This window comes from Callospermophilus lateralis, chromosome 7 (genome assembly GCF_048772815.1).
Source record: "Callospermophilus lateralis isolate mCalLat2 chromosome 7, mCalLat2.hap1, whole genome shotgun sequence".
NCBI lineage: Eukaryota > Metazoa > Chordata > Mammalia > Rodentia > Sciuridae > Callospermophilus > Callospermophilus lateralis.
In genome coordinates, this window is record NC_135311.1 from 13709863 (window position 1) to 13724007 (window position 14145).

A 14145-nucleotide genomic window follows, 5' to 3' on the forward strand; every position below is an offset into this window, starting at 1 on the left:
TATATAAATAAATGAAACAAAGATCCATTGACAATTAAATATATATACATATATATATACGTATATACGTATATATATACACGTACATACGTATATATGTATGTGTGTGTGTGTGTGTGTGTGTGTGTGTGTGTGTGTATTACACAGTTATTGTAATTCCAGTGACTTGGAAGGTTGAGGCAGGAGGATCACAAGTTCAAAGGCAGACTCAGCAACTTAGCAAAGTACTTAGCAGCTCAGAGAGACCCTGTCTCTTTACAAAAAAAGGGCTAGGGAAGTGGCACAGTGGTTAAGTGCCCCTGGGTTCAATTCCTGGTACCAGGAAAAAACAAACAAACAAACAAACAAAAAAAGGAAATTCGACTACCAATATACTGTGCTGGGTATATTTCCAAAAATATACTATGTCATGGTCATTCTACAAGGAGATGTTTTTCAGTTAATGATCCCATTTTTATGAATGCATTCTGTAAGCTCATGTTAAACAGAGAATTCACTTACAGATAATAAAAACTATCAGTTCAGTGGGGCGGGGGAGGAATGCATGCAGCTGGCTGAGATGAGTTTCACTTCTGTGTTCCTCATCCAACTGTGAATGTTAACAATCAGTGGAAGATATTTAGGGAAACACGTGAGGGAAGGTGCATGCAGAGTTTCTTCACCCTCTCTGGGTGCACCACACTCCCAGCACCTCTTTGTCTTCACTGGTGATTAGATCAATCTCCAGTTCCTCTCTTTTCCTGGAGGTCAGGGGGTAGGGCTGAAAACTCTAAGCCTCTAATAACAGGGTTGGTTTCTCTGGCAACCACCCACATCTTCCCAGGAGTTGCCTCATATGCGTAAATTCCACAACAGTTTTTTTCTTATAAATAGGAAAAGATGTTCCTCTCACCTGTAACACTTAGGACTTTCTCGGGGTTTTAGGAATTGTCAGGACCCAGGTACAGAGGTCAAACATGTTTCAGACTGTGTCACATACATCTGATATCCAGTAAAGTTGAATATTTGCATAGCCTATCACCCTGCATTCCATACCTAGTGTATATCCCCAAGAGAAATTTTAGCATATATGTATCAGAAGTCAGGTATCATAATGTTCGAAGTAGTACTATTTGGAAAAGCAAAATTTTGGAGTCAACTCAGATGTCCACCAATAGTAAAATGAACAAGTTGTGCTATTTTCACAGAATGGAATGCTATATAGCAGTAAAAATGAATAAACCATACCTATAATGCAGCAACATAAAACAATCTCAAGAATATAAACACCAAGGGCTGGGGATGTGACTCAAGCGGTAATGCGATCATCCGGCACACTCGGGGCGCTGGGTTCCATCCTCAGCACCACATAAAATAAAATAAAGAAGTTGTGTCTGCCGAAAACTGAAAAATAAATATTAAAAAATTAGAGAATTTTTCTCTCTCTCTCTTCTCTCTCTTAAAAAAAAAAAAAAAGAATATAACCACCAGGTGATAAAAACAAACATGCAGTAGAAGATCCTTTATACAATGTTTAAAAACAGGTAAAACAAAGGAACATATTGTTTAAGCATCCACATACATACATATGATAAAACTTTTGAAAAACAAAAACAAAAAGGCACACAAGAAATTAAAACACCAAAGTCAGAATAGTAGTTATCTCTGAGGAGTGGACTGGGGAGATAATGAGGAAGAGCACATAGACAGATATAGGTTATTAATCTTTTTTCTTCTTCTCTGATAGGCATTGAGGGATCCTTAAAAAGAGAAAAAATATATATATAATATATTTATGTATAAATATGTTATTATATACAAATATATAAACAAAAATATATATACATAGCATCTGTTATATATAAATAATATATGTAAATATACAAATATACATTTAAATATTAATATAACATAAATATTAAATATATTTGAATATAAATATATGTCAAAACTTTATATATGTGGATATATATGCATACATATATATTTTATATTATTCAATTCACTTTATGTTTTCTACCTTGGCTTTCTCTTCGAGGGAAGAGAAAGCCAAGATTGTTACTTACAATGTGGAGTAGTTCTTTCCTTCATTTTCTTCATTCTTTCAGAAAGCTCCCTCTGCCCCACCTAGCAGCCCAGCATAGAAAACTTAGATTCAGTTACAACTTAGATGAGGACAAGGAAGGAACAAAATGACCTGCTAGAATCACAAGGGGAATTTAAACAGTGTGTGAGTTGGAATAGGTCTTATCCTTGCTTTGCCTCCTTAAAGTTTTTCTTCCCTTTTGGTGCCAACTCTCCCCCTTTACAGTGAACAAGTGGGAATTCTTAGGAATATGGAAGTACAGAATGCTGTCTTCTGAAAGAGTTCCTTCTGGCAAACACAGTTAGTTTTCACTCACCATGTGTGAATTTTTCATAAAGGTAAAGGTTTTCAATTTAAAGAAATGTTCTGCTCTCTAGTCTAAAATAGGCCTTTATATTTCTTTGGTATTTGAAACGCCTTTCTCTTATTTAAAAGTTTATATTTAAGAATAACAATTCTTAAAATATCTCTATTTGGAAAAATAAAAACTTGTTTGGCAAAGTTACAAAGTTAGGAAATACCAGATGTTGCCTGGCACAGGGAACAAATGCTTATAATTCCCCCTACACAGGAGGTTGAGGCAGGATTATGACAAGTTCAAGGCCAGCCTGGGCAACTTTGTGAGACCCTGTCACAAAATTTTTTTTAAAAAGGGTGAGGGGGCTGGAGATATAGCTCAATGGTAGAGTGTCCCTGGGTTTAATCCAGTACTGCAAAAATACATATAAACATACATACCTACATACAAACATACATATATACCAAATGTTGATGACAAGAAGGAGTAGAAATGTTGGGAGCCATTAACATGAGTATGCACTAATGCAAACATTTTGAGAATAATATCACAGCATTCAGTCTTTCTTTCTTTGGCCCACAAACACTTACACAGTGCATGCTATGTGCTGTCACTATTCTAGGTGATTGTTATGGTTTGGATGTGCAGTAACCCCCAAAAGCTCACATGTGAGACAATGCAAGAAGGCTTAGAGGAGAAATGATTGGGTTATGAGAGCCTTAACCCAATCACTGAATCAATCTCTTAATGGGATTAACTGAGTGGTAACCTAAAGTCGATAGGGTATGGCTGATGGAGGTGGATCACTGGGGGCATGCCTTTGGGGTATATATTTTTTATTTGGTGAGTGGAGTCTCTTTGCTGCCTGGTCATCATGTGAGCTGCTCCCCTCCCCCACATGCTTCCACTATGATGTTCTGCCTAGAGCCGCAGGAATGGAGTCTGCTATCAATGAAGTGAGACCTCTGAAACCGGGACCCCCAAATAAACTTTTCCTCCTCTAAAATTGTTTTTGGCAGGTATTTTAATTACAGCATTGAAGAAGCTGATTGAAACAGTGATATAGCAGGGAACAAAACAAAGAAATTCCTGCCTTCATGAGGTTTACCTTCCAATGGAGGAAAACCTACCACAAATAGATACAAAGGTAGGGATAATAGATGCTATGAAGATAAATAAAACAATATGCAGAGCCAGAGAACAATGATGAGGGGATACTATTTTAGATTATGTGATTAGTGACTATCTCTCTGAGGAGGTAGTATTTGAGTGAAGTGAGGAAGTGAAACTTGCAGTGATCTGGGAGAATAAGAATCTTTCAGGCAGAAAGAACAGCAAGTAAAGCACCAGAGCAAGACAAGGTGTGGAATTTTCTATGAACCATTATAAACAACACTGTGTGACTTGACCAGAGTGAGGCAGAAAGAGGAAATAATGTCAAGGGTCAAGTAAAGGCCCACTCTGTAGGGCCTTATAGAACATGGGTAAATATTTGGGCTTTATTGTCAGTGCACCTTTGAGGGACAGTAACACAATATGGTTTACATTTTTAAAATATCTCTCTGGATACTTGGTGAAAAAATAACTACAAGGAAAGATATGTAGAAGATAGAGTCATCAGGATTTGCCAATATATTAGATCTGCTTTTGGAGTGTGCACGAAATTCAAGATCATAACACTACAGTCTCACTCCCAGCTATGCATCCCATGAAAACATATCAGCTGTTCTGCAGGGAGCATCAATCATAGCCTCATCAGCACTAATTTAGAGGCAGCCTCCTGGGTACTGCCCTGTTCTAATCCGGTTATGTGAACTGGTTCATTCAGCCCTCACAATATGAACCAAGAAGTTCAATGTGGCATTGTTTATGGTAGCTCAGGGTTGATTAGCAATCAGGGCTTTAGGGTAATGGACAGGTCCAATGTAATGGAAACATTGTGGAATACTGGGGCAGTCAGAGCAATAAACAAGATGCAAATAGAGAAAAATGTCTGAATCTTAAATACATGGAACTGATTTTTAAAAGTAAAAGATAAAATGATATATTTAGAATACAATACTATTGTTATGGTTTGAATCTTGAATACCCTTGAAAGCTCACGTGTTGAAGACATGGTCCCCAATGCAGCAATATGCAGAGGTGGTACTTTTGGGAAGGGATTGGATCATGAGGACTCTGGCCTCATCCATGGATTAATCCATTTGATGAGTGGATTAATACATTTGAAAATTCCATCTGATAGGTGGGCAGAAATGTTGGGCAGGAACCTGGTGTGTGGTGCATGCCTGTAAAACCAGCAACTCCAGAAACTGAGGCAGGAGGATGGAGGCAAGAGGAATGCAAATTCAAGGCCAACCTCTACAATTTAGCAAGACCCTGACCCAAAAATAATAATAATAATAATAATAATAATAATAATAATAGACTGGGGATGTGCTCAGTGGTAAAACACCCTTAAATTCAAACCCCCATGTCAAAAAAAAAAAGAATAAATAAATAAATGTTGGGCAGGATAGTTTTCTTTTCTTTCTTTTTTTTTTTTTTTTTTTAAAGAAATTTATCATCACACAAAGCAGAGAAACAAGAGGCAGACTTTTCTCAGGTTGGTCAGGTAAAGGCCACGAAACTCCATCACTGGTCATGAAAGACAAACAATATCCCTGGAAAACGTAGTCCATCTTTTAATTCACAAGCAGGACTCAGACCAGGTCTTTGGGGCCAAACCTGAGTCAGACCCAGACCTTAACACGTTGGGAGTGAATGCTGTCATCTCACAAATCCTTCTCTGGGATGGGAAAGCAAAGACTAACCACTTCCCTATGCAAAAGGAGTACCAATACACACTGCGGGTCCCTGGCAGGTGATAGAGGCCACACGGCTTCAGTTAGAGTATTGAAGGTGACTAAAGCTTGGGCAAAGGCCCTGGACAGGTTTAGAAGTACAGCACAAAGCTTCAAGCTTCCCCCACACCTGGAATTAATGTGGACGTGTGAATGAATCAGGTTCAGTTCAGGCAAATGGTGTCTATCTAAGGGATCTCCTCCAGTGTCATTGCATTAAACAAAAAAGCACCCACTTCCAGGACATTAGGGTGTCTTCCCCATGTGAACTTTGTGGTACCTGAGGAAAGGCATTTGGCTGGTAGCTTTCTCATATTCAACACATTTATAAGGCCCTACTCTAGTGTAAAATCTGGTGTTGAATAAGGCCAGAGCTTTTGCTAAGATTTTCCACACTAATGATCCTCTAAGGCCTTTCTCCAGTGTGAACTCTCCTATGGTCACTGAAGTTGGAGTTCACATTTGCTGCACTCATAGGGCCTTTCTTCAGTATGAACTGTGTGGTGATTAAGGAATGCAGACCTTTGGCTAAAGGATTTCCCACATTCACTGTACCCATAAGACCTTTCTCCAGTGTGAACTCTCAGGTGTAGAATAAGGCTGCAGTACTGACTAAAGGATTTCCTACGTTCACTGCACTGATAAGGCCTTCATCCAGTGTGAATGTTCTGGTGGTTTAGAGCACTGGAGTTGTAGGTAAAGAATTGCCCACACTCATAAGGCCTTTCTCCAGTGTGAATACTATGCGGTTGCAGGAGTGCAGAGCTCTGGCTAAAGAATTTCCCACATTCACTACACTTAAAAAGCCTTTGTCCAGTGTGAATTCTGTGATGTTAAATCAGGTTGGATCTTTGGATAAAGATTTCCCACATTCCCCACACTCAAAAGGCCTCTCTCCAGGGTGAACTTTCCAATGGTTATTGAGGCTGTAGCTCTGGCTAAAGAATTTACTGCATTCACAGCACTTATAAGGCCTTTCTCCAGTGTGAACTCTCCAATGTTGAAAGAGGTTAGAGCTTTGGCTAAAGGACTTGCCACACTCTGAGCACTTATAAGGTCTTTCTCCAGTGTGTACTCTGGTGTTTAATGAGACTGGAGCTGTGGGTAAAGGATTCCCCATACTCTCTGCACATGGAACATCATTCTCTAGTGAGGGCTCTCTAATGCTGAACAAGTGTGTGTTTGGGGATGAACACTTCATCACATTCTTCCCAGTTACAATGAGCTTTCCCCTGCAAAAGGCAGCTCATTTAAAAAAAAAAAATTAAATTTGTTCTAATTACTTATACATGATGATAGAATGTATTGCTATTTTACTTTTCCACAGGAAGAAGAAGACTGTTAATGGAGAAATTCCAAGCTTGTCATGAAATCACTTCCAACCTCTCTGCATATAAAGGCCTTTCTGGTTCATGGAATTTACAGCTCTTTACAAATGAGGTTCTGCCCATATCACTTCTGAATGGCTTCTCTCCAATATGCTGATTCTTGTGCTGATAATTTGTACTGAAATAGAATTGTTTCTCACATGCTCAACACATGCACATTTTCTGCTTGTGGTGTGCTTCCTTATGCTCAGCCAAGTGAAGGGTGACTTTTAAGATAAGGCCACCCATCTCACAGAGCTTGGTCTCTTAGAGAGAGAGAACTGACTTGGGAGTCATAATCTGGGACACTCCCTCTTACAGAAACACTCTGCTCAGAAGTTGCCTCCTCATCCTCTATTCCACACTACCAACCTGTCAGGAAGCCTAACACCATTCCTCAAGCAAGAAACCCAGTCCACGTCCCCCTCACCCCGTCCTGCACAGACATGGGATCCTGCGGGAAGAGGCGGGCCTTGGAAGAACGCATCTCCCAAGCCACTCCGGAGCCCCAGGCGTCTGCCTCTCGGTGTTCTTGACACTGCGCCTGCCGCCTGCGGGTGGGACTCAGGGAAAGGATGCCACCTCCGGGTGCCTTTGTTCTAATTAGTTATACATGATGATAGAATGTACTTTGACACATCATACATAAATGTAGTCTAATTTCTTATTCTTTTGGTTGTACATGATGTAGAATCACAGTGGTCGTGTAGTCATAGGGTGATAATGTCCTATTAATTTATTTTGAAAATTTTTCTTTAGTTACAACATCAGGATACACCCCGATATTATCACAAATGTATGGAACTCAACCTGCTGCAATTCAATCCCCAGTCCTTCTCCCCCACCATCCCACTTCCCCTCCTTTCACTCCACCTCTTTCTCTTCAAACCATTTACAGTTTACTGTTTTTTTTTTTTAATTAATTTGTGTCCTGTGGATACACCTGATGCTGAGATCCATTATGCCATATCTATGCATGCTCATATGAAAGTTCAGATGAGCAGGATATTTTTTGATTCAAATTTTGAGCCCTGTATGATGTGAATTCTACAGTTGATTTCTGAGTTTTCCAGGAAAGACTACATAGCACATAAATTTTTGATGTAGACAGGTTTCTTCTGGAATTCAGGAAAAGGACTAAGATCTGTGCTCTAGGTGATGAGGAGCCAAATTAGAGTCCACTGTACAAACCCAGAGGATAACTGACAGGTGCTTTACATTTTTAAAATTTTTAAAAATTTTTTAAATTAATCGAACCCAGTTACATTCCTAGCTCTTTAAAATTTTTTTTTCTTTTGTTTTATTTGAGATTTGGTCTTCTAACTTCACTGGCCTTGAACTTGTGATCCTCCTGCCTCAGTCTCCTGAGTTGCTGGGATCATAGGCATGTGCCACTGCACCGTGGCCAGCTGCAATGCATTCTTATCATGCAGGGAATAGCCTGTTGGCAGAAGCGGGACCTCTGTGTAATCGGAGTGGATGATGTGAGGAGCCCCCATACTGGTCCCAAGATGAAGAGCCAGGCAGGGTACAGGGAAACACAGAAGCATTGCCCAGCCCCAGCACTCATAATAGACAGTTGATCATCTCTGCTGTAGTATCTATTTTTATCTCCCTGCCCTATTCCTGGGTACCTTATCTAATACTTCTCTGCTTTTCAGACAAACATGACTATCTTTTTTTTTTTTTTATCAAAACTTGCTCTCAAACAGGATATGAAGTGGCCAGCATAATTTAAATGACCACACCCTAAGATGTATTTGCATTTTTAACAAGGAATGGCACATTGAGCAAAAATATGAGGGAATTTTCAGAGTGGAATTTTGGGCTTTAACAAAAGAGGAGGATGAGTTATGTTCATGTAACGGTATGTAGCAACAAATCTCACCACTATATAATTATAATACACCAATATAAAATATAGAGAAAAAAGGAGGAGGATGCTATCTTAATAAGTTGACAGTGTCTGATAACTGATCTCCTTCCTGCCAGAGCTCCAAGAGAAGGAGGTGCCCTTCTTCTAAACAGCCATCAATGAGGGCAAGAGAGATTCTAAGCAGATATACTATCAGGTTGGAAACTTCATTAAGTATTTACATGAAAATTCAGGTTCCTCATTGCTCAGGTATGGTCATATGGCTCAGAGAGCACAAGAAGCAGAGCCAGGAGGTTGGATCTGAGAAACTTCCGAAGGTCTGGTGCAGTGACTTCTCCACTGCAGGTCAGGAGTCCTGGGACTGAGACATGGTTGGGAAGGGATTGCAGGGCCCAGTGGAAGGAAGGAAGGAAGGAAGGAAGGAAGGAAGGAAGGAAGGAAGGAGAGGAGTTGCCACAAGGTGAGGTCATTAGGGCGAGTAGGAAAGAAGGGTTTTCTAATTTCTGAGGGTTTAAATTTTCAGGAAGAGAGAGAGGGAAAACACATTATACTCCTGTCTCTGGAGAATCAGATGGCAGGGGCATGGGAGGGTGGTCAATGAATCTACTCATTTGTGGGAGAATGTCAATTCTGGTGCAGGAGACCCAACATTGACCTCTCTAGACCTGTACCAATGTCTGACATCTGGGAGGGAGCAGAAAAAGCCCTAGGTGGACCTTGTGGGCAAGAGGATGTGTCTTCCTCAACTGAGGATTATAGGGTTGGCTGGTGGAGAGGGAGTGGAACATAGTGGAATGTTGATTGGAGCCTGAAGATGTCAGGATTACCTGCAGGAGCCTGGGTTCTATGAGACTCTCTTTGCGCTATAGAGGGCCTAAGTTCTGCATGCCTTCTATACAGAAGTCAGGGTTGGCCTGAGCTGGGAAGGCTAGGTCTCAAGGTAGTGGATGGGACAGACAACACTTGATGTTTGGGATACTTGAGGGTAGAAGGTAACATATTCATATTCTGTCTCCTGCTCTTTTTAGTCTACCATCTTCGGGATCTAGGAATGGGCGGGGAAAACAGCAGTGTCTCCTAGTACTCAGAGGTCAGCCACGGCCACCTTTTCTCTTTCTACCCATAAACCATGCCAGCACATTTCCATCCTTCTGCAGCTGCCGCAAGCAGACACACCATGTGGGCACTAACAGCCCTCTTGCTCCTAGGTAAGTTTTCAAATGAGCACCAGAAGGGCTTTGGGTGGTAGAGAATAGTTTGGGGCAGGATGTGTAGGAAAGGGGAAGTGGCCATTCAATTGGCAGATTTCAAGTGTTCATTATCTATTTTTGAAGAAGAGAGAAGGGAGCTTTTGCAATGCTGGGGTAACTGGGAACAGAAGAAAAACCTGCTTTGAGACCATTGATCTTTCCTTTGGTCAAAAATCTTTCTTTCCTCTCATCTCCAACACTTTCCTCTTTCCTTCTTTTTTGTTTTGCAGTTCAAAGCAGTGGGCAAGCTGGTGAGTCTGAATGCATCCCCCAACCCAATTTTCTAAAACTTCCATTCCAATCTCCCTAGGTAATCTGCTTGGATAAACTCCCTACTTTTTGGCTGTTCTGAAATAGTATCTCTTTTCACTCTTCTTCAATCCCTGACCAAGTTTGCTTGTAGAAATGGGTGCTGATTGATGAACTGTTGGTTTGTAGCCCCATGAGTGTGGTCTCCCTTCCTGTGGGGTGGGTTAGTATGTGAGCTGGGTCCTGGAAACTAGGGTTTTCTAAAATTTCCCAACCTCAGGACCCATCTTTGATGTACCTCACCTTGTTTCTCTTTCCTATGGCGCCCCTTCCCACACATCCCCAGCTACACTGGAGAAGCCCATATTGTCTCTACACCCACCTTGGACCACAATCTTCAAGGGGGAGCGGGTAACCTTGCGATGTGATGGATACCACCCTGTGCTCCTGGAGCTCCGGCCTATCAACACTCTATGGTATTTGGGCCACCTACTTCTGCCCTCCCACAAGAAGAGCATCGAGGTACAGACACCAGGGGTATATCGGTGCCAGACACGGGGAGCGCCTGTCAGTGACCCCATTCATCTCTCTGTATCTAATGGTGAGTGGTCTGAGCAGAGGGGAGAGAGCACATGGACCTCCTCTGGTGATCCTGGCCTTCCTGTGGGGGAGCACACTTGTCCATTCCCAAGAGGCAGGAAAAGAGGGTCACACTGAGGACTACTTGAGTCTCTGGAGTAGGCAGGAGTCTGTGCAGTGCTGTGGGAGAGATGAAGTAAGGTTTGCCTGGCTCAAAGTTCCCCTTTAACCTTCTGCCACAGTGTGAAATCAACATTTCTGTTTGTTTCTCAAATCAGATCAGAAGAGCAAGAGTTTTGAGGACATAGGATACTGAATGGAGAATTCAGGGGGCTGGGCAGGAAAAAAGTAGATCAAAGCAGGAAAAGAAAGTGTCCCTGCCCCGTCTGAGCACAGCAAGAGGAATTAGTCTCGAATGGAGTGCAATACTTCTCTGTATATCAGTATTCATATCAGTAATGTAGGGACAATAATAGTGTCTGTCTCTTTGACTGTTGTGATCATTAAAAATGAATTATGAAATATTATTAAAGAAAAAACAGCAACCGAACAGTGCACTTAATCAAAATTTAATTAGAGGCATGTATACACATGCACAAAGGAGTCAACTGAGAAATTAGCTGGAAATACTTGAAGGGTTTCAAAATATGATAAGAAAAGGAATAATAATTTTGTTCACTAAGATACAGGATTGGCCACTTCATAGAGAGTATCATATAAATCTTAGCCTGGTGGGTCACAATTTATATTTAAAATTTAAGGGTGTCACCTAATGTTCAAATTAGCACTTATACTTGAAAACAAGCCTATACTGACTACAACACACAATGGTTTGAAGTTCACAGACTGAGAGTGGCACGTGAATTGTGGCTATTACTCAAAGAATTCTAAAATGGCATGTAGTATATGTTAGGGCTATTAAGGGCTATTATGTTAGCTATGATGCTGATGGTGATTGGATAAATATGTGGTGCTTTGGGAGATACCTAAGGCTGTCCTCGGGTGTCCAGGCTGTGTTCTTCAGGAGATAGGTCTAAATCTAGACACACAGGATAAATAAGACTCAACTGAGATCTGTGAAGGAGGGGCTTCCTGGATGAGGAAATAGCAGATGCAAAGGCCCTGGGTTCCGAGCACAGCCAGTTTTCTCAGCAGTTCAGTATGGTTGGAACTTAACCTGTGTTGAGCGAAAGGTGGGGAGGGTAAATAAGAAATGCCACAGAGAAGAACACTGAAGTGGGTGCTGAGGAAGGAACCAGGGGACCAGGTCAGGAAGGCCGTGAAGTCATTTTAAAGAGTTTAAGCTTAATTCTGATGGGCTAGACCCAGAGAAAGCACATCTTTGCCTCCCTAGTACCTAAAGAGAAACTGTTTTTTCCTCCTTCCTCCCGACTCTAAGCTTTCTGCTCTATGAGACTGTCACCTGCCAGTTACCCAGCAAGACCAGCCGGTTCAGGAAAGGGGGAAGGAGGTGGTGGGGAGAAAAGGAAAGCAGTTATGGAAGAGAAGCAGGGAAACTGAGAAGAGGAGACCAGCAGGGCTGGATTGACTGTGAGGCAAACCGTATCTGCTTGTCCGGTGTAGACTGGCTGATTCTGCAAGTGCCCTATGCTGCGGTGTTCGAGGGCGAACCGCTGGTTATGCGCTGCCGCGGCTGGTACGACAAGGTGGTCTACAAGCTTCACTACTACCACGACGACCAGGCTGTACGCTATTTCCACTCTAGCACCAACTACACAGTGTTGCAGGCGCGTGCGAGCGACAGTGGGCGTTACCAGTGTTCTGGCACCATGCGCATCCCGGTAGAGAGCGCGCCCATGTTCTCCGCCAAGGTGGCTGTGACCGTGCAAGGTAGGCGAGACTTGGGGTCCGGAAACGCCAGGAAATTCTGGGACAGGAACAGGTGGAGGCGGAGTTAGAGCAGCTGCTACTGGTGGGTTTCTCAGATCACGGACGATTGAATGGTTGAGAGATCTGCAGCGGCTTGTAGGCTGGTGTCACTCCCCGCTCCCAGCTTCTTCTGTTAGGGGACCCCACGGTCCTAACCAATAGGCCAGCGGCAGTAGTAGAGGACGCTAAACTATTGGGACGAGGGCTTAGCTTCCGAGCACCCCAAGTGGCAGGTGCAGCGCTCAGTTGGGTGGTGGCCTGAAGCATCTGGTCTGGTCCTAATTCCCTTCAACCTTTTAAGACCCTTCGTAGACTCGGATCTTCTGCCCCACTTTTCAAAAACCTTTCCTCCCTCACTCCACGTGTACACACAGGCTACACTTGGGTCTCTGGGTCCGCTAGGTCCCTGGACCGGAAAGTGGGAGGGAAGGGGAGGGATGGACAGGTTGACCTTGGTTTCTCCCTTGCCGGGCTCCATCCCTGTCGAAACCCAAAATGCATTTTCCGCCTCTGGGCTGCCCTCTCTGCAGAGCTGTTCCAGACGCCCGTGCTGAGGATTATGCGCCCTCAAGAGATCCGAGCAGCAGCGCACCGCAGAGTGGTCCTGCGCTGCGAGACGCGCCTGCACCCACAGAAGCGCGACACGCCACTGCAGTTCGCCTTCTACAAGTACAGTCGCTCTGTTCGCCGCTTCGACTGGGGCTCTGAGTACATGGTCCCAGAGCCCGAGGTCGAAGAGCTTGAAGCGTACTGGTGCGAGGCGGCTACCGCCACTCGCAGCGTCCGGAAACGAAGCCCGTGGCTGCAACTCCCAGGGCCGGGTGAGTAATCGCCCTCCTTACTGGCACGCCCTCCCACCGCCGGCAGCCCAGTTTCCCCCTCTGCACACTCACGGGTCGCCTTTTCTCCTTCCCCTGTCCGGCCCTTGTCTTCTAATCTCCACATCCTGGTCCTATTTCTCTCACCCCAGCGCCACCTCTCTTCCTTGCCGCTATTCAGGTCCTCGTGGTTCCCCTGCGCCAGCCCCAAGTTTCTCCCCGACCCCTGCGACCAGGGCTGACGATTTCAGCCGTACATCACATGTGTGTCGTGTTCACAGGCTCCCCCCTGGATCAGGCGTCCACCACCGCTCCAGCCCCACAAGCTGCAGCCTTCGCTCCAGGTAACAAGCCGTTCTCCTTCAGAAAGCCCCCAGTGTCCATATCGGTCCAGTCCGTCACCTCCGTCCCAAACGCCACCTTAGCTGGGCTGCAGTTCCCAGGAGGCAGCGCCCCCACTGTTGGGTCACCCGCCTGCGCTCCGCCGGCTCTCTTGGAACAATCCGCTGGAGCTCTGAAACCCAATGTAGACCTTTTGCTCCGAGAAATGCAGCTGCTCAAAGGCCTTTTGAGCCGGGTGGTTCTGGAATTGAAGGAGCCACAAGTCCTCCCAGAGTTCAAGGGAACACCCGAAACCCCCACTTCCCACTTTGCTTTGAGCCGGGGAACCCCCGAGACGGCTCCTGTGGAGAGCTGAATTACGGATACCTTCCTCTCTCCAGGTTCATTTTCCCAGATCTCCCTTGCTTCCCCTAGCGCGCAGACCTTTCTGAGCTATCTCTGCGTCCTTTTTTTTTTTTTTTTTTTTTTTTTTTTTTTTTTTTTTTTTGCTGTGGTTTTAAAAGACGTCTGTATAGAGTGTGGTGGTTGATGATTTCGACTTCACACAGCAGCTAGTAACCACAAGCAT

The 14145-nt window shown here is 43.7% G+C and overlaps 1 protein-coding gene across 3 annotated transcripts; it reads left to right on the top strand.

The window, feature by feature from the left end:
- Nucleotides 1-9626: 9626 nt before the first annotated feature.
- On the top strand, nucleotides 9627-13932 carry Fcrlb (Fc receptor like B). Of its 3 annotated transcripts, none has more exons than XM_076862056.1 (6): nucleotides 9627-9657; nucleotides 9930-9950; nucleotides 10295-10549; nucleotides 12112-12378; nucleotides 12948-13238; nucleotides 13517-13932. In XM_076862056.1, exons 1-6 carry the CDS (start codon nucleotides 9627-9629, stop codon nucleotides 13930-13932), a joined length of 1281 nt encoding a protein of 426 aa, XP_076718171.1. The 3 variants fall into 3 exon arrangements, with proteins under 3 accessions (XP_076718171.1, XP_076718172.1, XP_076718173.1); XM_076862057.1 differs by having other exon boundaries at nucleotides 13093-13238; nucleotides 13517-13660; XM_076862058.1 differs by lacking the exon at nucleotides 9930-9950 and having other exon boundaries at nucleotides 13093-13238; nucleotides 13517-13660.
- The last annotated feature ends 213 nt before the right edge of the window (nucleotides 13933-14145 follow it).

Bases quoted from the DNA above. Each gene is read 5' to 3' on its own strand.
- Fcrlb (XM_076862056.1), top strand. From the start codon at position 9,627: ATGTGGGCACTAACAGCCCTCTTGCTCCTAG. The intron at 9,658-9,929 runs GTAAGTTTTCAA...TTTGTTTTGCAG, and splicing joins AACAGCCCTCTTGCTCCTAG to TTCAAAGCAGTGGGCAAGCT. The intron at 10,550-12,111 runs GTGAGTGGTCTG...TGTCCGGTGTAG, and splicing joins TCATCTCTCTGTATCTAATG to ACTGGCTGATTCTGCAAGTG.